The following is a 25,784-nucleotide window of genomic DNA, read 5'->3' on the forward strand; positions in this document are numbered from 1 at the left end:
CTTTCCTGAGGGGACTGTGCCAGCCAGAGGCAGCATGTGTAGTGAACACAGTGGTGAGCCGGTCTGACCTTGGCCTGAGCTCCACTTCTACTGCCTGTTGCACAAGTCAGCATATTGCTCTGAGCTTCTCTATTTTCATAAATGTAAAAGGAGAATACAAATGCGTTCTTCAGAGACTTTTATTAAGGATTAAAAATAATATAAATCATTTAACATTCTTCCTTAAAAGATAGCAGGTTCTCAACAAGTGAGAGCGGAGGTGGTGAACAAAATAAGCCTTTTTATTTTTCTTGTGACAGATGCCGTATTTTCTCTTTTACTTTTCTTTCACTTTGAGACTGTCCATAGAAAGAGATACATAGGCTTATGATGGAGGGTGGGTATTGCATTGTGCAATTAATTATTTTAGATTTTAAATTGTGGATGAGTAAAGGATCTGGGAATACAAACCCTGCACTTGAACAGAGAGGATGGCGAAAGCCTGTGATACCCAGAAACCACATTTTTACTTTCTGTCCCGTCTTTTTCAGTTTTTCTTCTGAAGAGTTCATTGATGAATACAACACATTTTTGTTCTGTACCTCCTCTGAGACAGGCATGTAGGACATAGTAGTGAACAGGATAGATAAGATTTCTGACTGCATTAAATTCATAATCTAGTGGGGAAGACAGACATTGGACAAATACTGACCAGTGTGGCAAGGGTAACAAAACATGGCACTAGAGAAGCTTGGAACAGAGGAAACTCACCCACATAGGGTGGTCAGGGAAGACTTTCCTGATATTTAAGTGAGGATATAAAGGATGAGTAGGAGTTAGCAGAGCCTAGTGCGTTTCTAGTAAAGGAAACAGCAAGCAAGAGACAACCGGACAGGGACTTCTGTGGTGGTCCAGTAGCTAAGACTCCGTGCTCCCAATGCAGGGGGCCCAGGTTCAATCCGTGGTCAGGGAACTAGATCCCATGTGCCGCAGCTAAAGATCCCGATGCCGCAACTAAAAGATGCTGCAAGCTACAACTAAAGATCCCACATGCTGCAACGAAGACCCAGTGCAGCCAAATAAATAAATAAATATTAAAAAAAAAAAGAGAGAGAGAGAGAACTGGACACATTTGAGTTCCTGAATAAAAGATGAGTTGCTGAGAGACAGGAGTCTTGTGAAATGAGACTGTTGAGTGTTTACCTAGCTGGTGTTTCTGGCTAAGTTCTTGAGATGGACCTCCCCGATAGAATTGGGAGCCTCACTGATAGGAGATTTAATGAGTCTCCAGAACCCGACACACCTGCTCAGAATGACTTGGCTTCGACTCCTCTGCTCGCCATAGTGTCCTCATAGTACCACTCCCCTCTTTATGAGCAGCCCTGTGGGTCTGTTCATTTGCACCAATCTCTGTCTACACCCAGCCTTCCTTCGTCCCCCTTATCCTTTGACGTCTCCCTCCCATCCCCACCCTGGAGGGAGTGTATAATATTCCACGTGGCCAGTGCCCTGTCACTAATGACAGATTAGGCAGGTATTTAGGAATTTAGGACTAAGGAATCAGAATTTGAGTCCTGCTTTCAGCCTCTGCCAGGACACGAGGTAATAAGCTCGGTAGCCGACTGCCTAAACTGAGACAAACTAACTTTCTATTTCTTAAATGAGATGAAAAAGAATAAGAAATTTGGAGAACAGTGTTTATAACTGAACAACTAATTGAGCCTTTGAATCCATGCCGGTCTTGCAAAGTAATTGAAATAAAAGAGGACCTTACAAACATTTCACTTCAGGCAGAGACCCACAGACGTCCCTCTGAGTCTGTTGGTAAGGTTTATTTCTCCTGTTTCCTAGAAAATAATCAGTTTCTGAAGCTTTTATTTCAAAATCTAGATATTACCGTAATAAGGTTTTGCTGGTTGAAGAACACACTTGTGGTTTTGTATTTGGGTTTATAACTAAGTAAACTGAGAGATTTAGGTTTTAGTGAGGTGTGGAAATTGTTTATTCCGCTTCATCCCACACATCTTTTGCCTTATCTCTACTCATGTTAAATTCACATTAAAGGTAGAGGTTTCTGTGGTAATTGGAAAGCACATGCTTTAGGTTTAGACTCCAAATCTGTCTGTTTATATGTTTATTACACACAAAAACATTTTAGCTCAGTGTTCCCAAACCTGCAGAAGAATCACCTTTCCATGGTCAATTTCCTGTTCATCAAGCACTTAGAGCAGAGAGACCTTTGTTCACTGTGTTCTCGGAGGTGCAGTGAGACAACAAAATGAGATAAATTAGAGGTTTGCATCACACAGCACTATGGGAGAGAGAAGTGGGTATTCCTAGAGGTTGCTTCCGTAATCAGCCACCGCATCCACTCTCCTGCTGAGATACAGTAAAGTTACCACGTGCATCTCTTAAACCTTGTAGCCTTCCCGTCCTGGAGCTGACTGGGTGGACTCCTTCGGCTGTGTTGTGGCTGCAGGAACCCTGCCTGTAACCATTTCTGTCCTCCTCCTAAGTGCCTGCATGGAATTGTTTCTTTGTTCATTTTAAGTGGTATTTGTTGCTTACAAGCTTCCTCACAGACTAAATTTCTTACCGTGGTACAGACATTGTGTGCATTTTTTTTCTTTGAAAAGATGCAGATTTTTTTATCAAGAGGAAGCACTAGAATTTGAGGGACCTGGTTTCTTCGAAATTTACATCAGTTGCTGCAGTGATTTTGTGTGTGTGTGTGTGTGTGTGTGTGTGTGTGTGGTGTGTGGGTATGTTCATTAATTCACATGGAATATCTGTAAATGCGTCCATGTGGCAGGCATCCTGCTAGGCACCAGGAATATAAAGATGATTAAGGTACAGTTCCTGCCTACAGGAGCTTCCAGTTTTGATGGAAGAAATAGACACATAGATTAGTGTCTTATGGGACAATGGTGCTTGATGCCTTGGGGAGTATTTTCATGGAAGACCTAACTCAGGTTGGGTAGACGAGTGGAGGCTTCCTAGAAGAAAGGGCACCTGAGCTAAATCCTGAAATTTTCTCTTGTTTCTGTGTATATGAGTGATGTAGAAAGAAGTCCAAGCCAAGGGGTACAGTGTCTCTTTTAGGAGCCTGAAAAGTATCATGGGAAATCCCTGCTGTTGAAACCAGGAGTCCTCAAGTTGAAAGCATGGCTGTAGACCATTTTAATGAGAATGGAATTTTTCTGAAGGGGCAGCCTCAAGTTTTAAGGCAAGCAGATGTTGAGAAAGAATGGAAAGATTGTCATTCCTTATACGAGTGAGGGAATGTATTGTTTGCAGAGCAGCCTGTGGGGGAAGCGCTATAGGAGAATGTCCATGGTCATTATCTCCATATACTTAACTAGTCATTGGGTGGAGAGGAGCTAGATCCTTCTGTTTAAGCCCAAGTGGTAGGCTAGAATCAACGAGTAGAAGCTACGGGGAGATAGATTCAGACTCAACATAAGAAAGAAGTTTTTGTTGTTGGAGCTTTTTAAATAAAAAAGAGCCTTGGGGATTACTGAATTCCCCATCACTGCCCACGTTTCAAGAGAGGGTAAACCCACGGTTCCCACATTCTGTGTGAAGCACAATAGTTGTCATCTCCTTCGAGTTTTGTGGCAAGTAATCTGTTACTAATGTCATTTTTCATAATGTCAGTCTCACTTGGATTCTGGTGATCCCAAATGGGAGAGAAAGGAGTAAAGTCCCAGCCAGCATGCTCAGAGTTTCACATATCCCCGAGTGCACCGTGAGCACCTGTCATATACGTGAATGTCTTCTTCATGGGTGTGGTGGTAAAAGAGAAGCTGTGGATTACGGTACTGAGACACTCACTTGCTGGTGTGGAACTGTGGGATGGGTGGGAGCCCCAAACAAGATGAGCTTTAAAGACATTTTTCTGCTGATCCTGAAATTTAGTGAAGACTAGCTTCTTCTCAGTTACGTGTTTGCAACGTGTTTCCAAGCCAATGTTCATTGAAGGTAAATGCCTAAGAAGATTAACCAAAAAAACACATTGGGGCAGTCTCAGCCTAATGTGTTGTTTATTTTTGTTTTCAACACACAGTTCATTAATCAGGCTTTCCAAATACATAAGGTAACTGCTGTAAAGCAGAGCAGTCTGGGGACAGGTACATTAATTCTTCCATGTCAGTAGGGGACTATGAAAACATCCCCTCATTGGACCAGCCTGTATCTCACTGCCAGACAGACTTTCCCAGGATACTGTTTTCATCGTGTCTCTGTGATTTGTTTAGTTAGGTGTTCTCCTTCAGGTCCTGTCCTTTAAGAGGGTGTGCATTCATTCTTAATAGGTACATTTTCTTAATTTCAGTGACAGAAAAATTAAGAATTTGAAAGATTTTCGTGTTTCATATGACATTTTAACATCTCTTTTGCGTAACCACTGTAAGTTAGCCTATATTTAAGTGGGTGCTTAATTCATCTGTTTAGTATTGATCACTAAACCCACAAACTGTGCTCCATTTTAAGATGTCCGTTTTATTTTTCTTAAACTCTGCTACTGTGTACCTGTGACAGCATCAGGTATAATGCAGTGTCTGATGTTGTGAAGTCATATCTTTCAGTCCTTTTGTTAGTCCACAAAGAATGCTGTGTTTTTCACCTGTGCTGCCTCCTGTGTTCAGGAAACAGTGACTGCTCCTTTTCCAGTGGGGAAGGGTAATGTTCAGATGCCTCAAAACAATAGCCCCATTCTAGTCAATCTGGTGCCTTTCAGTTCTCTTGTATCTTGTCTCTAAAGACCGAGACAGCTGGTGAAATGATGGGCATCCGTAGATTCAGCGTGGCATGCCTTTATGAAAGTAGAACCTTAGCACAGGGAGCAGCAAACTTTTTCTGTAAATATATTAGGCTTTGTGGGCCAGAGGGCGTCTGTGGTCTGTGTTGCAGCTCCTCACCTCTGCTATTGAAGAGCAAAAGCAAGCATCAGTGGTATTTGAATGAAGGAGCATGGCTGTGTTCCAATAGAATTTACCCAAGGACACTGAAATTTGCATTTTGTATAGTTATTATGTGCAACAAAATAGTTTTCTTCTTTTGAATTGTTCCAGCTATTTAAAAATCTAACAATGGGGGCTTCCCTGGTAGCACAGTGGTTAAGAATCCGCCTGCCAATGCAGGGGACACGGGTTCGAGCCCTGGTCCAGGAAGATCCCACATGTGGCGCAGCAACTAAGCCCGTGCGCCACAACTACTGAGCCTGTGCTCTAGAGCCCGTGAGCCACAACTATTGAGCCCAGGTGCTGCAACTACTGAAGCCTTGCACCTAGAGCCCGTGCTGCACAACAAGAGAAGCCACTGCCACAAAGAGTAGCCCCGCTCGCGGCAACTAGAGAAAACCCGCGCAGCAACGAAGACCCAGCGCAGCCAAAAATAAATAAATATTTTTTTTAAAAAAGGAAAAAATCTAACAACAGGCAGTGGCCCAGATTTGGCCCACCGGCCATGGTTTGCCAACCCTTGACTTAGCATGAAGAAGGGAAATGTTATAGTGAGTAAAGCGGGTTGAGAGAGCCGTTTCTCTCCCTACTCATAGTTGTAAATTACAAGACTGGATAGTGGAGGAAGAACCTGCTAATGTATTGAGTTGCTAAAATCTTGCTAATGAGAAAATTGAAGTAAAAAGACCAGAGGAATATGTGCGTATTCTTTTACTTTGAGGAAAAAAACCCAGAACTTATTTCGTACAGATAAGTTTTTATTTCCTGCAAACATGCCTGTATCTTATATAGTTAGCTTCACCTCCACTAAACAGCCTTCCCTAATGACTCCGTGCCCCAATCCAGACAAGGGTGGTTGAAGAAACAGAGGCTCAGGTGCTCACAAAAATGGAAGTTGCCGTTTGGGACACATCAAAACTTGTTTTCAAGCAGTAGGAAAATTGGGGCATTAAGGAAATCATTAGGTACAATGTCATAAGTTCAGAATTAAGCTGTGCTGTTCTCAAACGGGAGTAAGCTCTTGCCAGTTATAATAAATTATTTAAGTGGAAATCTTCTTAGTTCATGGTAGTTATACTAGGCCTGTTAATAAGAGGGTTTATGGTTGGACATTGACAGTTGCGGTGTATAAATAGTGTTCCTAGCAAGAGCCTGACAAGGAGCGTTTAAGGTTCTCACCGGGTGATGGCCTCACCTTGTCCATGGCTGACACAGTATAGTTTTGTTTAGCAAAAAGAGTTCTGGACAAAAAGAGGACAGAGATGGAGAGAAGTTGGACGTTGGTCAGCCTCCTACTGGCTGATGTCATCGGGCGATCCGGTTCCTCCAGCATTCTTCCTTGGAAACCGTGTCTGATCCATGACCTTTGGAACTATATTTCTTCCCATGATAGCTGCTTGGGTTGTGTGGCCTCAGAGAATTCATTTCCCTTCTCCAGGTTCAGACTGGCATATTTAAAAAATCAAGGCTTTGGACTGGATGCTCTAGTGGCCTTGTTCTGTTATGTTTATTAAGTCTGTCAAGTGTAAAATCAGGAGTAAGATCCTAGTAAATGAATTTGCTAGTAGCTCTTGCCTGTTCGGTGTATGTCCTGAAAATGCATTCCGCAAATTATTATATTGGATAAAGTTGTTTTCAGAGGTGGATTGCAAGTGAAGGTTATTTTATGCTCTGATCAAAAGGGTTTAGCTAGAAATTTCTCTAGATTGATATCTAGATCAGGTACCTGAAAGTGTTGAAGGAATCTGCCTCAGTGGGCACAAGATCTGGGGTTGTATGGGCTCTTCCCTGGGAGACTTTGGCCAAACCATGGGGGACACTGAGTAGTTTTTATTCTCATTCTTCTTCTAAGGTTGAATCCCACTTTGGGGACCAAATGCAATGCTCTAATATTGTTGTCTCCAGTGTCTCTGTGCCTCCCTCAAGACCACTGGCTTTTGCCAAGCTGATAGCTTCTATTTATAGAGCCTGAGTACTTGGGCAGTCTATTTACAGAACCCAGAAGGGAAAGGGGGTTTCATTTCGCAAATGAGAACCACTTTTCATGCTTTCCTTGCTGACTTGCCCATGGACCACTCCAGATATACATTACTAGCACCCAGCCTCTGTAGAGAAGCCAGTGTAACTGAGGCCATGTGGTCAAACAACTTAACCTGGGACAGCCTCCCTTTTGCAGAGGCCCAGGGTAGAATAGTTCTCGTGAATGAGTTTCTGTAGACTTTCAGGACTTTCAGAACAAAACCAGAAGGTGAGCTGGAAGGTGCTTTCCTCCTGGTCCTGTGTGGTTGGCCTCTGCCAGGTCTCCAGGTCCATCTAGGAGATGGTACAGAGAGCTTTGCAGCTCTGACTTGGTGTCTCTCTTCAGGTCAGGAGATGTCCCTGTTGCCTTTTCATGCTTTCAAGAAGTATTGGGTGGTAGTTAACAACACATATGCTGGAGCCGGAATTGAGCAAGTTTCTTAACCTCTCTGTATCTGTTTCATAAGGCTTCTGAGGATTTAGTATGTAAAGATATTTAAAGCCCTTGGAACAATTTCTGACAAATATGAAGCAGTTTATGATGATGGTGATCATGATTATTACTGAGGGTAGAGATGGGGGAAAGTTAGAAATTGGTTCGCTTCCTCACATCAGATGAGTTCAGAATACCAAGTGGTCACTGGCCAATGCAGTCCCTCTGGCACTCTCCCTTAGAAACTTTGACCTTTGGAACTACTTTGCTTCCAGTCATAGCCACATAGGACATTTGGATACATTTGACATTGAATGCTTTAAGCCCTGTCATATAGTCAGCAGAAGATCTGTGTTTTTGTCCTATCACACACGTAACCTGGACTTTCAGCCTGTTTTTTTCTGCACACACCCTTTGACTTCATTTCCATTACATTGAGTGCATAGTGGTTGGTTGGCATGTTGGTAATGCTTCCAGGACCTCCGTGTATGGCCACACAAGTTCTGCACTGTAAAACTCTGGGGGACCACTATTTATTGCAGAACTAAATACTGCTTAGCCACATACTCAAATCTAAGATGTATTGAAAACTGAAGTTAACCAAAAGAATGTGGTACAGGGTTCACATGTGGGCAGGCATCTCTTCTAAATAGGAATGCTTTTTAAGGTAATTTTATACCATGATGACCTCATAAGAAAAAATGTTTCCTCTATTAATCACAGGAGTAGCAAGCTCCTTACACACACAGTAATCTGACTGCCATGGAAGGGGAACTGATTAAGTATTGAAAAACAAAGCTGAAAGATAAAATCTTCTGGTTATGGTTTGGTTTCTGATTATAAAAGAGAAGAAGGCTTACACAGACGTAGAAAACAAATATATGGATACCAAGGGGGAAAGGGGTGGGGTGGGAGGAACTGGGAACTGGGATTGACACATATATAGTACTGATACTATGTATAAAATAGACAACTGATGGGCACATACTGAATAGCACAGGGAACTCTACCTAATGCACTGTGGTAACCTAAGTGGGAGGCAAGTCCAAAAGGGAGAGGATACCTATATGTGTATGGCTGATTCTTTTGTTGTGCAGTGGAGGCTAACACGACATTGTAAAGCAACCATATTCCAATAAAAATTAATAAAAAAAAGAAAGAGAAGGAGGCTTGCCCCATCCATAAAAGGTTGATTTTGTATGTAGGTGCAGTAGGTTACAGAAAAATTGGAATTGAGGGAGGAGCCCTTGAACTCTAAAGAAAACAATGAAGTCTCCTTGAACTTAAATGAGATCTGATATTCTGCCATCAAAAATTAATTCCCTTCATTCATACTTATTATTCCATGTACATATCTTGGATAGGAGGATGCACTAATTTTCAGTAGTCATTTACCCTGCAGAGTGAATGAATGGACCACACGTGTTGATAAGGAAAGGATTTCATGGGGGAATGTAGAGAGGACCTCACTGCACGGCCTCTTCATGTGGTGAAAAGGGTGCAACAGAGAGAGGACATGGTGACCTACTGAGTGCAAATACTGACCATTCAGGATTTTGCAAGGATAGACTCTAGGACCATGATTTTAATTTAGAGTTAACCAAAAGTTCAAGAACTGATTAGAAGTGTTTGCTCAAGATTTTTATGTACTCGGGATGTTCTCAGAAGTTAAATAAAAACTTTCCCTCTCTTACTTGAACAAACAGAGTCGATGTGGCATGTTTCTTTCTTTAGAACAGTGAAACATGCCACCATGCCTGGCCCTCTGTAGACATCCAGTAAATGCCTCTGGGGCAAAATATGTTTCATAGCTCCACATTTTTTTAAAATTTATGTTTATTTTATGCTGAGTTTATTCCTGGGTCATATATTTTTGTTTCTTCAGTTTCTTTTGGGACATCTTCTTCTGTGCAACCTCCTCTTCAGGTTTAGGTACAATTTGCTCTTTTTCAATAGGGATCATCTTAGTGTGGCAGACAGGGCTCAGGTAGGGGTTAACCTGTCCATGAGCTCTGTAAGTCCAGGGCCCATCTCGGATTCTGTTCCCCTGGATGTGCTCGATGCCAGAGACGCTACATCAAAACCCTTAAGTGTAACTTTACTCTCCGCATTTTTAAGCACGTGCGGCAGAAAATTCACTCTTTTTGGGTCATGGACCCTCTGTCCGGCCCCACTCTTTGACCTGGATGGATACGCCAGCCAACTCCAGCACTGTAATGATGGAATAGCATGCGTTGCTTCTGTAAAGTGACATCTTTCAGAGACGTGGTGGCTTTTTGGATATGCCTACCCTCTATGGCCTGGCCAGCTTCATGGGTGTTCTTAAAGTGAACGTGAAGATTTGAACCTCTTGATTTGCAAGATTTTGTGGGGTTTTCTGTGTCAAGTGAAGAGTGAACCATTCTCAGAGACCACATCAGGCAACTTCCAGTGAGAGGAAGCTATATCCACATTATTTTACCAGGAGATAAGGAAGTATATTTTGAAACACATTTTAGGAAATGAGTAGGTTCCTTTCTGGGTAAATGGGCTTTCCAAGTCTTGATGGAACACAGCTGAATGCAAAGCCAGTGGTAATTCTGGCAGCTCTGTGAGCCCCTCACCTTCCACCGCAGGATTTCGTGCTCGGTTGTACCACCAGTGGTTGTATATATGCTCAAGCAAAAACTACGTTTCTAAAGCTAATAATTTGCATCATTTAGAATATTTATTTTCTCATTTCAGAAAGTGGACGTCACCAGCAGGGCTGTGATGGAAATAATGACTAAAACAATTGAGTACCTTCAACCCAATCCAGGTAAGGGCTCGTTTTATACTTGCAGGGGTATCCCTCCCGGTAACTTTTCATTTCTCCTTGGTAGACAGGCTAGGTTTGGTGTGCTTCTGCTTGCTCTGTCCTCCCTTCTGGAAGTTCAGTGGCTTCAGGTGGAGCATTTCGACCGGGAAGGGAGGACTTTTTAGGTTCACACTGAAGTAACTGGAGGCTCCTGTGATATTTTATCTGACTGTAGTGTAGTTAACAAACAGCACTGTGTGGACAGCGTGGGTGGCACATGATGTCAGGGTAGCTGCAAGCTGTTATGAACTGAACACTCATTTGAAAGGGATTGTAAGAAAGTAAATTGGGAGAATTTTCAGATAAAACATAGTAATTCACCAAAGGTGTGAAAAAGTAGGAAGTTGAATGGTTTTTGTGAAATACAGAGGGTTTCTGTCCATACGCATCACTGAAGTCTTTGGAGGGTTGTTCTTTGTTCTGAGTTTTCTCCAAGCACATCACAGATCAGCACTTTTCTTGCTAACCTGTTACACTCTTAAGAGAAGGGAGTTATAATGGAGATAATGGAGCTGTACCTTGAAAAGAGAATCCGGCAGAAGTGGGGTGATCTCAAAGAGCACAAGGTGTAACAGCAAAGCAGCTGATACTCTAGACCTCCTCAGCACTCTTCCTGAGTAGCAGTTCCTAACTGCAGAGTATAGAAACTTGAAGCAAGTTTGAATATATTTAAGTAAAACGTATGAATATTGGGAAAACTGCGTATCTTGAGACCAGTTTCTTTGGGAGTTTCAGGTTGAGATTCCTGTGTCTTTGGTGGTCCTAGGGGAGATGGTTCAGGCACTGTGTCAGCCCCACTGTGTTTGGATTCTGAGCGTTAATGGGTGAGAGATAAGAAAAGGAAATACGTGGGATAAGAGGAGGCAGACAAGCACAGTCAGTGCTGACCAGCTCCCTACTGCCTTCTGCTGCTGCTGGCTGCAGCTTTCGCTCAGCCTAAACTGTGGGAATAACATTCTCAGTTTTTTTAAAAACTGCATCAGAGATGGGATTATGTGAGGAAGGAAAATATTGAAGTAAGTGATAAGCCATAGGAACCAGGCATTTAACTGATAGTAGACCAAATTGTTGGCAAATTAGGCAACGAATAGCAAAAATGAAGTTTCCAATTTTTGCTTGCAGCCTTCTTCATGACCTCTGTATTCCACAGAGATTCAAGGATCTCTTATCTAAGAGATCTTCACCTGTTCCTAAGTATTTAAACAACTGTGATAGGTCAGTTTTGAAAAGAGAACTGCTCACCCCAAGTCTCACGGTAAGAAGTCATTGTTTAGGGAAGGATGTTTTTGTCTTTGTCTTTGAGTAGAATCTTGAAGTGCTCCCTCATTTCCTGGGATTTACGCATGGATGGTGCTAGGATTACTTAGCCCTGCTGTTGTAGGGCTAATATATATTTTTTAACATCTTTATTGGAGTATAATTTCTTTACAATGTTGTGTTAGTTTCTGCTGTATAACAAAGTGAATCAGCTATACAAATACATATATCCCTATATCCCTTCCCTCTTGCGTCTCCCTCCCACCCTCCCTATCCCACCCCTCTAGGTGGTCACAAACTCCCTGTGCTACGCAGCTGCTTCCCACTAGCTGTCTGTTTTACATTTGGTAGTGTATATATGTCCATGCCACTCTCTCACTTTGGTACAGTTTACCCTTCCCCCTCCCTGTGTCCTCAAGTCCATTCTCTATGTCTGTGTCTTTATTCCTGTCCTGCCTTTAGGTTCATCAGAACCATTTTTTTTTTTTAGATTCCATATATATATGTGTTATCATGCAGTATTTGTTTTTCTCTTTCTGACTTACTTCACTCTGTATGAAAGACTCTAGGTCCATCCACCTCACTACAAATAACTCAATTTCGTTTCTTTTTATGGCTGATTAATATTCCATTGTACGTATGTGCCACATCTTTTTTATCCATTCACCTGTCGATGGACACTTAGATTGCTTCCATGCTGTAGGACTAATATTAAGTGTATGGAAGGAGAGGGAAAATATAGTATTTACTGAGCACTAATGCATTTTCATTATGTCGCTAGTTATATACACTGTCTTCTCTCTAAAAGTAGCTGTTTTTTTCCTGATTATACAAAGAAAACACAGTTGAAAAATTCATAGTATAGCAAAGAAACTAAAAATCCATGAACACAGATCTTTGGTGGGGACCCATCTGTGTTCCTGAGTATAATGGAATTCAGGTGTATGGAGGTATGCTGTGTTGAATAGGATGTCCCTCAAAATCCAGGGCTACCCAGAACCTCCAAATGTAACTTTATTTGGAAATAACATCTTTTGAGATGTAATCCGTTAATGATCTTGAGATGAACTCATTCTGCAGTTAGAGTGGGCCCTAAATCCAACAACTGGTGTCCTTATAAGAAGAAGAGAAAACACAGAGAGACACAGGGCAGAAGGCCACCTGAAGACAGAGGCCAAGATTAGAGTGATGCTGCCACAAACCAAGGAATGCCGGGAGCCACCAGAGCTGGAAGAGGCAAGGAAGGATTCTCCCAGAGAGCCTCAGAAAGAACCAACCCTACTGACACCTTGATTTCAAGTGTCTTGAACTGTGAGAGAGTAAATTTCTGTTGTTCTAAGCCATACAATCTGTGGCAATTTGTTATGGCAGACCTAGAAAACTGATACAGTAGGCTAGCCTCATTTTCCTCGGGAAAAAACAAGGGCCAGAGAATTTAAGAAACTTTCCCAAAGTTTCACACACCTAGGTGTGTAACCAAAGTTACACACCTAGGAAGGGACGAAACCAGGATTGGAACCCAGGTCTGATGCCCCCGAGCCCAGGAACTTTCCATTGCACAGTCCTGCTTCTGAGAAGAATGGGTTCTTCATTTAGGTGCAAAGGGTACTTTACTTTCAGAGTGGATATGACAGAAATCCAGAAAGGGAACAAATTGTGGGGTTGAGCCTTATTTTTATTTTAATAAAAAAGATAGCAGGAGGAGATAATTGGGGGAGATTTGAAGTTTTAGAAATGACGTATTTTTAACAGAATCCTGAATGTGCTTATTAGCTACCAACATATTGGTTTTCTGGCTATTTAAAAATTGAATGAACATCTGCCACCACGGAGAACCATTAAGGCCGTCACCAGGCGATCACAAGTTGGTTTCAGAAAAGCAGTTATGTGTGGGCAGGGCACATATTTATACAAATAAGTGTCATCTACAAGGGTCCAGAGTAAAACAAAATTTCATATGCTCATTCTTCAGAATTTAGATAATTTGTGTTTAATTGGCTTATAATAGATACGACTTAGTTCCTCCATGAATTTCTTGCCCTGAGAGCAGACACTGGCTAGAGCTCCTGAAAGGTGGCTGATCCAGTACCCTTGTTCAGAATGCAAGTGTCCTTGAGAAGGGGACACAAGATTCTAGCCAACACCCACAGGCTCCCAGTCCTTGGGCACAGAAGAGCAGAATATTCCCAAACTCATGCTGTTTGATAAATGCTTTGACCACTCAGCCTCTCTGTGACCCCAGAAACTGGGTCAACCAATATGGATCACTGGTTTCTGGTCCTGAATAAGCAAGATCTGGCCAGGGTCAGGATAGGGGCTTATGCAAAGTAACAAATTTACCTGGACAGGCCAGTAGGATCTGTGGAAATGAATGCTTTGAGGGTACTTGGAGAGTATCTTGTATTTGATTCATACTCTAGGATGCATTCTGGCTTTCACATCTTGTGGTTATGGAGCATACACATCTGTATAGTCTTGAAACTCAATTCCTATTGAAATGATGACCAAAGAGAGTTGGATTACTTTTCTTGAATCTGTAGCTGTGCTCTGTGTAGGCACCCCCATCTGCTCTTGCCCACCTCCGGAGTGATATTTTAAAAGGCAGACCTGATCATGTCATCATCTTGCACAAAACCCTTCAATGGATTTTCACTGCTTTTAGGATTAAGTTTTACCATTTTTAACAAGGCTCAAAGGGCCCTCCCTACATGGTCAGCCTGCCCTTTCCCCTCTACCTTGCCAGACAAACAGTCTCCTCAGGTCCAGCATCAAGGTCATTTAGGAAGAAGCCTTCCTGAAGCCCTGACTGCATTAGGTTCCACCGTCAATGACCCTCTCATGGGCTTCCCTGGTGGCGCAGTGGTTGAGAGTCCGCCTGCCGATGCAGAGGACACGGGTTTGTGCCCTGGTCAAGGAAGATCCCACATGCCGTGGAGCGGCTGGGCCTGTGAGACATGGCCGCTGAGCCTGTGTGTCTGGAGCCTGTGCTCCACAATGGGAGAGGCCACAGCAGTGAGAGGCTCACGTACCACAAAAAAAAAAAAAAAAAAAAAAAAATTACCCTCTCATGATCCCAGCTGCTTTTCCCTGGTGGCACATGCCACACTTACTGAAATTGCGTGGTGTGTGTGCTTTGGTTTGTCCTCCCCTGTAAGGACAGGGCTCTGCCTGTCTTATTCCCCACCATCCCCCCATATGCCCCCAGGCCCCAGCTCAGTTCCAGGCAGCCCGTGACATTTGGATATTTGAAAAAGTGGATTATGAAGCACAGTTGATACTCAGTGGCTAATGTGATAAAACTGCTATAATGTAAAGGAGAGAAGGAGAAACTCTTCCTTTCCCCTAACCCATCAGCTCTACCCATGTAACCAACATTTATCAAATGCATTTACTTTTATACAAGGACCTGTGCAATTCTATATATAGTGGGGATAGATACAGAACCAAGATTGGGCCCCTGCCCCTTGGGACCTCACAGTCTAACAGCATAAAGTATGTATACTCTGAGGAGAGCTGTACAGAGGCCTTCATGGCTAATTCCTTCTGGAAATTCCAGCTAACTGATGAAGTGAGGAGGGGTGAGTGGGGTCACAGGCCTGCAGGTGTGGCCTGCAAAGGCAGGGCTTTCGAGGACATAGAACAGAGAGCTGTATAAAGTCTTTCAGCTTGGACTGTGAAATGATTCTGACAGGAACAACATAAACCAGTACAGATTTCCAAGCTGCTTAGATAAGAAACAGTTTGAATGTGAGAAGTCCTGTGTACTTCTACTGATTGTGAGCCCCTATTCTCATGGTATCTAAGAGCAAAGATCATCAGAGAAGATATAAATCAGTTTTCTTTTTTTTTAATGAATTTTAAAATTTTATTTATTTATTTTTGGCTGCATTGGGTCTTCCTTGCTGTGTGCAGGCTTTCTCTGGTTGCAACGAGCAGGGACTACTCTTCACGTTGCAGTGCGCGGGCTTCTCATTGCAGTGGCTACTCTTGTTGTGGAGCATGGGCTCATGGCACACGGACTTCAGTAGTTGTGGCTCGCTGGCTCTAGGGCGTGGACTCAGTAGTTGTGGTTCACGGGCTTAGTTGCTCTGTGGCATGTGGGATCTTCCCGGACCAGGGCTCAAACCCGTGTCCCCTGCATTGGCAGGCAGATTCTTAACCACTGTGCCACCAGGGAAACCCCAAATCAGTCTTCTTATATGAGTATTCTGATACTTGTGGGGGGAAAATAAATCAGCAAATAAATCAGCAATGTCCAATAGAAATAAGATGCAAGGCACATGTGTAATTTTGAATTTTCTAGTAGCTATATTAATGAAAATAAAAAAGAAAGGTAGAGAAGAAGCAAGAAGAGCTACAATCCTGCAGCCTGTGGAACAAAAACCACATTCACAGAAAGATAGACAAGGTGAAAAGGCAGAGGGCTATGTACCACATGAAGGAACAAGATAAAACCCCAGAAAAACAACTAAGTGAAGAGGAGATGGGCAACCTTCCAGAAAGAGAATTCAGAATAATGATAGTGAAGATGATCCACAACCTCGGAAAAAGAATGGAGGCAAAGATCGAGAAGATGCAAGAAATGTTTAACAAAGACCTAGAAGAATTAAAGAAAAAACAAACAGAGATGAACAATACAATAACTGAAATGAAAACTACACTAGAAGGAACCAATAGCAGAATAACTGAGGCAGAAGAACGGATAAGTGACCTGGAAGAGAGAATGGGGGAGTTCACTGCTGCAGAACAGAATAACGAAAAAAGAATGAAAAGAAATGAAGACAGCGTAAGAGACCTCTGGGACAACATTAAACACACCAACATTCGAATTATAGGGGTCCCAGAAGAAGAAGAGAATAAGAAAGGGACTGAGAAAATATTTGAAGAGATTATAGTTGAAAACTTCCCTAATATGGGAAAGGAAATAGATAATCATGTCCAGGAAGCACAGAGAGTCCCATACAGGATAAATTCAAGGACAAACACGCAAGACACATATTAATCAAACTATCAAAAATCAAATACAAAGAACAAATATTAAAAGCAGCAAGGGAAAAACAGCAAGTAACACATAAGGAAATCCCCATAAGGTTAACAGCTGATCTTTCAGCACAAACTCTGCAAGCCAGAAGGGAGTGGCAGGACATATTTAGAGTGATGAAGGAGAAAAACCTACAACCAAGATTACTCTACCCAGCAAGGATCTCATTCAGATTTGATGGAGACATTAAAAGCTTTACAGACAAGCAAAGGCTAGGAGAATTCAGAACCACCAAACCAGCTTTACAACAAATGCTAAAGGAACTTATCTAGGCAGGAAACACAAGAGAAGGAAAAGACCTACAATAATAATCCCAAAACAATTAAGAAAATGGTAATAGGAACATACATATCGATAATTACCTTAAATGTAAATGGATTAAATGCTCCAACCAAAAGACATAGACTAGCTGAATGGATACAAAAACAAGATCCGTATAAATGCTGTCTATAAGAGACCCACTTCAGACCTAGGGACACATACAGACTGAAAGGGAGGGGGATGGAAAAAGATATTCCATGCAAATGGAAATCAAAAGAAAGCTGGAGTAGCAATTCTAATATCAGACAAAACAGACTTTAAAACAAAGACTATTACTAGAGACAAAGAAGGACACTACATAATGATCAAGGGATCAATCCAAGAAGAAGATATAACAATTGTAAATATTTATGCACCCAGCATAGGAGCACCTTAATACATAAGGCAGATACTAACAGCCATAAAAGGGGAAATCGACAGTAACACAATCATAGCAGGGGACTTTAATACACCACTTTCACCAATGGACAGATCATCCAAAATAAAAATCAATAAGGAAACACAAGCTTTAAATGATACATTAAACAAGATGGACTTAATTGATATATATAGGACATTCCATCCAAAAACAACAGAATACACTTTCTTCTCAAGTGCTCATGGAACATTCTCCAGGATAGATCATATCTTGGGTCACAAATAAAACCTCAGTAAATTTAAGAATATTGAAATCATATCAAGTATCTTTTCTGACAACAATGCTATGAGACCAGCTATCAATTACAGGAAAATATATGTAAGAAATACAAACACATGGAGGCTAAACAACACACTACTTAATAACCAAGAGATCACTGAAGAAATCAAAGAGGAAATAAAAAAATACCGAGAAATAAATGACAATGAAAACACAACGACCCAAAACCTATGGGATGCAGCAAAAGCAGTTCTAAGAGGGAAGTTTATAGCTATACAAGCCCACCTTAAGAAACAAGAAACATCTCAAACAACCTAACCTTACACCTAAAGCAATTAGAGAAAGAAGAACAAAAAAACCCCAAAGATAGCAGAAGGAAAGAAATCATAAAGATCATATGAGAAATAAATGAAAAAGAAATGAAGGAAACAGTAGCAAAGATCAATAAGACTAAAATCTGGTTCTTTGAGAAGATAAAATTGATAAACCATTAGCCAGACTCATCAAGAAAAAAAGGGAGAAGACTCAAATCAATAGAATTAGAAATGAAAAAGGAGAAGTTGCAGCTGACACTGCAGAAATACAAAGGATCATGAGAGATTACTACAAGCAACTATATGCCAATAAAATGGACACCCACAAAAAAAATGGACAAATTCTTAGAAAAGCACAACCTTCCGAGACTGAACCAGGAAGAAATAGAAAATATAAACAGACCAGTCACAAGCAGTGAAATTGAAACTGTGATTAGAAATCTTCCAGCAAACAAAAGCCCAGGACCAGATGGCTTCACAGGCAAGTTCTATCAATCATTTAGAGAAGAGCTAACACCTGTCCTTCACAAACTCTTCCAAAGTATAGCAGAAGGAGGAACATTCCCAAACTCATTCTACAAAGCCACCATCACTCTGATACCAAAACCAGACAAAGATGTCACAAAGACAGAAAACTACAGGCCAATATCACTGATGAACATAGAGGCAAAAATCCTCAACAAAATACTAGCAAACAGAATCCAACAGCACATTAAAAGGATCATACATTATGATCAAGTGGGGTTTATCCCAGGAATGCAAGGATTCTTCAATGTACCAAGATCAATCAACATGATACACCATATTAACAAATTGAAGGGGAAAAACCATATGATCATCTCAATAGATGCAGAGAAAGCTTTTGACAAAATTCAACACCCATTTATGATAAAAACCCTCCAGAAAGTAGGCATAGAGGGAACTTTTCTCAACATAATAAAGGCCATATATGACAAACCCACAGCCAACATCGTCCTCAGTGGTGAAAAACTGAAACCATTTCCTCTAAGATCAGCAAGAAGACAAGGTTGCCCACTCTCACCACTCTTATTCAACATAGTTTGGAAGTTTTAGCCACAGCAATCAGAGAAGAAAAAGAAATAAAAGGAATCCAAATCAGAAAAGAAGAAGTAAAGCTGTCACTGTTTGCAGATGACATGATACTATACATAGAGAACCCTAAAGATGCTACCAGAAAACTACTAGAGCTAATCAATGCATTCAGTAAAGTAGCAGGATACAAAATGAAGTTACAGAAATCTCTTGCATTCCTATACACTAATGATGAAAAATCTGAAAGTGAAATTAAGAAAACTCTCCAATTTACCACTGCAAAAAAAAGAATAAAATATCTAGGAATAAACCTACCTAAGGAGACAAAAGACCTGTACACAGAAAACTATAAGACACTGATAAAAGAAAGTAAAGGTGATACAAATAGATGGAGAGATATACCATGTTCCTGGATTGGAAGAATCAACATTGTGAAAATGACTTTACTACCCAAAGCAATCTACAGATTCAATGCAATCCCTATCAAACTACCACTGGCATTTTTCACAGAACTAGAACAAAAAATTTCACAATTTGTATGGAGACACAAAAGACCCCGAATAGCCAAGGCATTCTTGAGAAAGAAAAATGGAGCTGGAGGAATCAGGCTCCCTGACTTCAGACTCTACTACAAAGCTACAGTAATCAAGACAGTATTGTACTGGTACAAAAACAGAAATATAGATTAATGGAACAGGATAGAAAGCCCAGAGATAAACCCACGCACATATGGTCACCTTATCTTTGATAAAGGAGGCAAGAATATACAGTGGAGAAAAGACAGCCCCTTCCGTAAGTGGTGCTGGGAAAACTGGACAGCTACATGTAAAATAATGAAATTAGAACATTTCCTAACACCATACACAAAAATAAGCTCAAAATGGATTAAAGACCTAAATGCAAGGCGCGACACCATCAAACTCTTAGAGGAAAACAGGCAGAACACTCTATGATATAAATCACAGCAAGATCCTTTTTGACCCACCTCCTAGAGAAATGGAAATAAAAACAAAATTAAAGAAATAGGACCTAATGAAACTTAAAAGCTTTTGCACAGCAAAGGACACCATAAACAAGACAAAAAGACAACCCTCAGAATGGGAGAAAATATTTGCAAATGAAGCAACTGACAAAGGATTAATCTCCAAAATTTACAATCAACTCATGCAGCTCAATATCAAAAAAACAAACAACCCAATCCAAAAATGCGCAGAAGACCTAAATAGACATTTCTCCAAAGAAGATTTACAGATTGCCAATAAACACATGAAAGAATGCTCAACATCATTAATCATTAGAGAAATGCAAATCAAAACTACAATGAGATATCATCTCACACCAGTCAGAATGGCCATCATCAAAAAATCAACAAACAGTAAATACTGGAGAGGGTGTGGAGAAAAGGGAACCCACTTGCACTGTTGATGGGAATGTAAATTGATACAGCCACTATGGAGAACAGTATGGAGGTTCCTTAAAAAACTTAAAATAGAACTACTATACATCCCAGCAATCCCACTACTGGGCATATACCCTGAGAAAACCATAATTCAAAAAGAGTCATGTACCACAGTGTTCATTGCCGCTCTGTTTACAATAGCCAGGACATGGAAACAACCTAAGTGTCCATCAACAGATAAATGGATAAAGAAGATGTGGCACATATATACAATGGAATATTACTCAGCCGTAAAAAGGAACAAAAGTGAGTTATTTGTAGTGAGCTGGATGGACCTAGAGTCTTTCATACAGAGTGAAGTAAGTCGGAAAGAGAAAAATAAATACTGTATGCTAACACATATATATGGAATCTTAAAAAAAAATGGTCAGAAGAACCTAGGGGCAAGACGGGAATAAAGATGCAGACCTACTAGAGAATGTACTTGAGGATACAGGGAGGGGGAAGGGTAAGCTGGGACAAAGTGAGAGAGTGGCATATACACTACCAAATGTAAAATAGATAGCTAGTGGGAAGCAGCTGCATAATGCAGGCAGATCAGCTAGGTGCTTTGTGACCACCTGGAGGGTGGCATAGGGAGGATGGGAGGGAGGGAGATGCAAGAGGGAAGAGATATGGGGATGTATGTATATGTATAACTGATTCACTTTGTTATAAAGCAGAAACTGACACACCATTGTAAAGCAATTATACTCTAATAAAGATGTTAAAAAAATTAAAAGAAAAGAAGAAAGCAGCAAGGGAAAACAACAAATAACATACAAGGGAACTCCCATAAGGTTAACAGCTGATTTCTCAGCAGAAACTTTACAAGCCAGAAGGGAGTGGCATGATATACTTAAAGTGATGAAAGGGAAGAACCTACAACCAAGATTACTCTACCCAGCAAGGATCTCATTCAGATTCAGTGGAGAAGTCAAAAGCTTTACAGACAAGCAAAAGCTAAGAGAATTCAGCACCACCAAACCAGCTCTACAACAAATGCTAAAGGAACTCCTCTAAGTGGGAAACACAAGAGAAGAAAAGGACCTACAAAAACAAACGCAAAACAAATAATAAAATGGTCATAGGAACATACATATTGATAATTACCTTAAATGTGAATGGATTAAATGCTCCAACCAAAAGACACAGGCTTGCTGAATGGATAGAAAAACAAGACCCATATATATGCTGTCTACAAGAGACCCACTTCAGACCTAGGGACGCATACAGACTGAAAGTGAGGGGATGGAAAAAGATATTCCATGCAAATGGAAATCAAAAGAAAGCTGGAGTAGCAATTCTCATATCAGAGAAAATAGACTTTAAAATAAAGAATGTTACCAGAGACAGGGAAGGACACTACATAATGATCAAGGGATCAATCCAAGAAGAAGATATAACAATTATAAGTATATATACATCCAACATAGGAGCACCTCAATATATAAGGCAACTGCTAACAGCTATAAAAGAGGAAATCGACAGTAACAAAATGATAGTGGGAGAGTTTAACATCTCACTTACACCAATGGACAAGTCATTGAAAATGAAAATAAATAAGGAAATAGAAGCTTTAAGTGACACAGTAGACCAGATAGATTTAATTGATATTTATAGGACATTCCATCCAAAAACAGCAGACTACACTTTCTTCTCAAGTGCGCATGGAACATTCTCCAGGATAGATCATATCTTGGGTCACAAATGAAGCCTCAGTAAATTTAAGAAAATTGAAATCATATCAATCATCGTTTCTGACCACAACGTTATGAGATTAGAAATGAATTACAGGGAAAAAAGCATAACAAACACAAACACATGGAGGCTAAACAGCTCGTTATTAAATAACCAAGAGATCACTGAAGAAATCAAAGAGGAGATCAAAAAATACCTAGAGACAAATGGCAATGAAAACATGACGATTCAAAACCTATGGGATAAAAAAAAAAAAAAAAAACAAAAAAACCTATGGGATGCAGCAAAAGCAGTTCTAAGAGAGAAGTTTATAACTGTACAAGCCTACCTCAAGAAACAAGAAAAATCTCAAATAAACAATCTAACCTTACACCTAAAGGAACTAGAGAAAGAAGAACAAACAAAACCCAAAGTTAGTAGAAGGAAAGAAATCACAAAGATAAGAGCAAATATAAATGAAATAGAAACAAAGAAAACAATAGCAAAGATCAGTAAAACTAAAAGCTGGTTCTTTGGGAAGATAAACAAAATTGATAAACCATTAGCCAGACTCATCAAGAAAAAGAGGGAGAAGACTCAAATCAATAGAATTGGGTGATTGGGATTGACATGTATACACTGATGTGTATAAAATTGATGACTAATCAGAACCTGCTGTATATAAAATAAATAAAATTAAATTTAAAAATTTTAGAAAAAGGTGAAATTGATTTTAATAATATTTAATCCTGTATATCCAAAATTTTAACTGATATTTAAAATCATTGATAAATTTTACATTTTTTTTTCTTATACTAAGTTTTGAAATTTGGTGTACGTTTTATACATACAGTACATATCTGTTTGGACTAGCCACATTTCAAATGCTCAGTAGCCCCATGTGACCATTGATTCCCATAATGGACAGCACAGGACTAGATAGTTTGCCATTCTAGCTCTGTATTATATTTTGATATGTGTTTGATGTTTAGCTTCTTGGTTTATTTATATTGATGGTTGATTTTTTCAGTAGAAAGATGGACTCTTGATTTTTGGTTCAGGATATCTTTAAGTTGTTTTTTGGTCCATTTCTTTCAGCATTCTGCAAATCCGTTTCATGGCACTGTAGTGGAGACCTTCCCCTGACATAGAACTGTAGGCATGGTGGGATTGGCTGGCTGTTTCCTTCCCAGCCTTATCAGAGTGGTGATGACAGAGACCTTTTTAGTTGGCACTGAAAAATTATTCTGATCATGATGTCATCATCCTATATAAACTTCCACGATGTGTAAATAAAAAGCAGTTTAAACATGAAAACCATCGTGCGTCAAGGTTTGGTTTTCTAAAGAAATGCTTTTCGCTTGAATGCCTGCACAGTCTGAGGTTCTCCACATGCCTGAGATTGGGACATTAAGTCAGGGTCATTAAATGTCTATTCAGAACTTCTTAATAATAATTTAAAATCTCATTTGTGGAATGTTGCCTGTAGAAATAAAAGTTAGCTCTATTAATTTTAAAATATCTCATTAATCCCTGAAAAGCTATTACATCAAAATTATTATATTTCTTTCTCATGGGCTGCCCTCTTAATCAGCCCCTTCCAAAGATGCATAAATAAGATATTTGGTGGCAACAGAGCTGAAGATCAATGCATGTATTGTTCGGCATTCATGTCTCAAATACTTGCCTCCAAAACACTGACTTTGCTGTATTTCGTGGAGGACAGGACCTGAGTCGTGTTCATCTTCTTGTCTTTCAGGGCTCTTAGCATTGTGCCTGGTGCATTGGTTGCCCTCAGTATGTCTATTGAATAAGTGCACGAATGAATATATCCATCCTTTACTTAAAGAATAAGGGATTTGTACTGCGTCTAATAGCAAGGGCTTTTGCTTTTCTAAATCCTGACACCGAAAAGTAATGAAAATGCATAAGGACGGATTACAGAAGATTACTTGGCACTGGCTCTTTCCTCTTCCTGAAGTGCCCCAACTGCCCTGGCAGGTCACCCCCTGCCTTCTTAGTCATCCTTCCTACCTCAGCTTAAATACTCTGGCCCCCTGTCTCATCAGGTCCACTCCACTGTCCTCATGACACCTTGACTTGAGTCCCCTCCATAAATCTCTCCAGTGGTTCCCCATTTAGAATAACATTGAAAGCGCTCAAGGTCCGATGACCTGACTTCATTTCCTGAAATCCTACAAGTCTCCCTCCATCTGTACCAGTGTCCCTGGCCTTCCCATTGCTCCTCTCACCCACACAGCACCCTCATTCCTGGGACTGTGCCAGGCCGTCTGCCTGAACCACTTGGCTCCAGGTATCCCCCAGGTCTTCACTCAGGTCTCTGCTCTAATGTCACCTTATTTGTGTGGCTTTTCCAACCGTCTTGTTTAAAACACCACCCTCTAAGCCATTTCCCTGTTTTGTTTTCCTTCGTGGCACTTGTTACTGCTTTTATTCTGTATTTACTTGGTAAGGTGTGGCTTGTCTCTGCCCCTAAAAGACAGGTGGCCTGAGTGTAGGATTGCTGTTTGTACCTTGTAGTCAAAGAGCCTGTTCTCACCTTTTATTGTACTTATCACAATATTTCCTTTTATAAGGTGTTTTTATTTGTTGCTGATCCTCAGCCATGCTCAGCTTGTTTCTGCCTCAGGGTCTTTGCACAGGAAGTTCCTCTGCCTGGAATACTCTTCTCCTAGCTCCCATTATGGCTGTGCTTTCTTGTCACTCCACCTCCCCGTGGAGTCCTTCCCTGGCCACTCTTTCTGAAATAGCCTCTCCCTACCACTCTCAGATCCCCTTCTAATATCCTGTCACCATTTTAAATTGTCCTCTATTTTATATATTTTTTTAAAAAAATCATCTACCCATCATCTACATCTCCCATCTAGAATATAATGTCCACAGGAGTAAGGACTTTGTCCTGTTTATTATCCCTAATGTACAAATAGTGCCCTCATTATTTATTGAATGAATGCTGTTTATCTCTCCCACGGTATCATAAAATCATCAAAGACAAGGAACATGGCTGTTTTCGTGTGTGTGTGTGTGTATAACCTAGCACAGTAGTGCTTATTAGGTGCTTAATTTGTTGAATGAGAGAATCAAATCATGTTAATCATATTTGAGCTCCATGTATAGGAGTTGCTAAAGTTTCAGATAGAGTTACTGTCTGCAGACCTGAACAGGCCAGAATCAGAGCTGTTACTCTGTATAATACCTACTTGGTGTCATGCACAATTAATACATTTCACAATTGCTTTGGAGAAAGCGTAGAAGTGCATAATCTCATGTTTTAAGATCATTGGGTTGAAGCTATTGACAGCATGTTCATATTTACATAGATAATAGTTGTTCCCATTTTCAGACTAGAAAGCTGAAGCTTCAAGAGAGATTAAATAATTTGCCCAAAGTCTTGCAACAAAAGAACCAGAATTCATATTCACATATGGCTGTCTCCCTGGTCCATTTTGTCTTCATTGCCATATGCTACAAAATATGAAGACACATTCAGTCTTGGTGTGTTTGCAGAATACACTCGAGTGGCCCCTAATGATTCTCATCCTTTGTAATCCCTTCCCTTTGAGTGTAGGTGGGATCTGTGACTGACTTTTAACCAGTAAAATATGGCAAATGTAATGGGATCACTGCTCACCACTCCCTTGGTTAGGTTACGTTACATGGCAAAATTGTGGGCTATTACTCCCATGATCACATTACATTATATACAACTTTCTTAGCAGACTAGAGTGAGAGGGATTCTCCTGCTGGCCTACGAGAAGCAGACAGCCATGTTGTGACTGTCTTAGAAGAGGGAT

General features: G+C 40.6%; 1 protein-coding gene across 1 annotated transcript in view; it reads left to right on the top strand.

Moving 5' to 3' along the window:
• The window catches only part of SH3GL2 (SH3 domain containing GRB2 like 2, endophilin A1), a 201,994-nt gene that overhangs the window by 138,929 nt on the left and 37,281 nt on the right, over window positions 1-25,784 (top strand). The window contains exon 3 of the mRNA XM_027105926.1: window positions 10,117-10,189. Coding sequence (XP_026961727.1) covers window positions 10,117-10,189 — 73 coding nt within the window. The remainder of the gene's footprint in view (window positions 1-10,116; window positions 10,190-25,784) is intronic.

The sequence above is a fragment of the Aethalodelphis obliquidens genome, unplaced genomic scaffold (genome assembly GCF_003676395.1).
Source record: "Aethalodelphis obliquidens isolate GAN/ISIS:26980383/991018 unplaced genomic scaffold, ASM367639v1 scaffold7, whole genome shotgun sequence".
Lineage (NCBI taxonomy): Eukaryota > Metazoa > Chordata > Mammalia > Artiodactyla > Delphinidae > Aethalodelphis > Aethalodelphis obliquidens.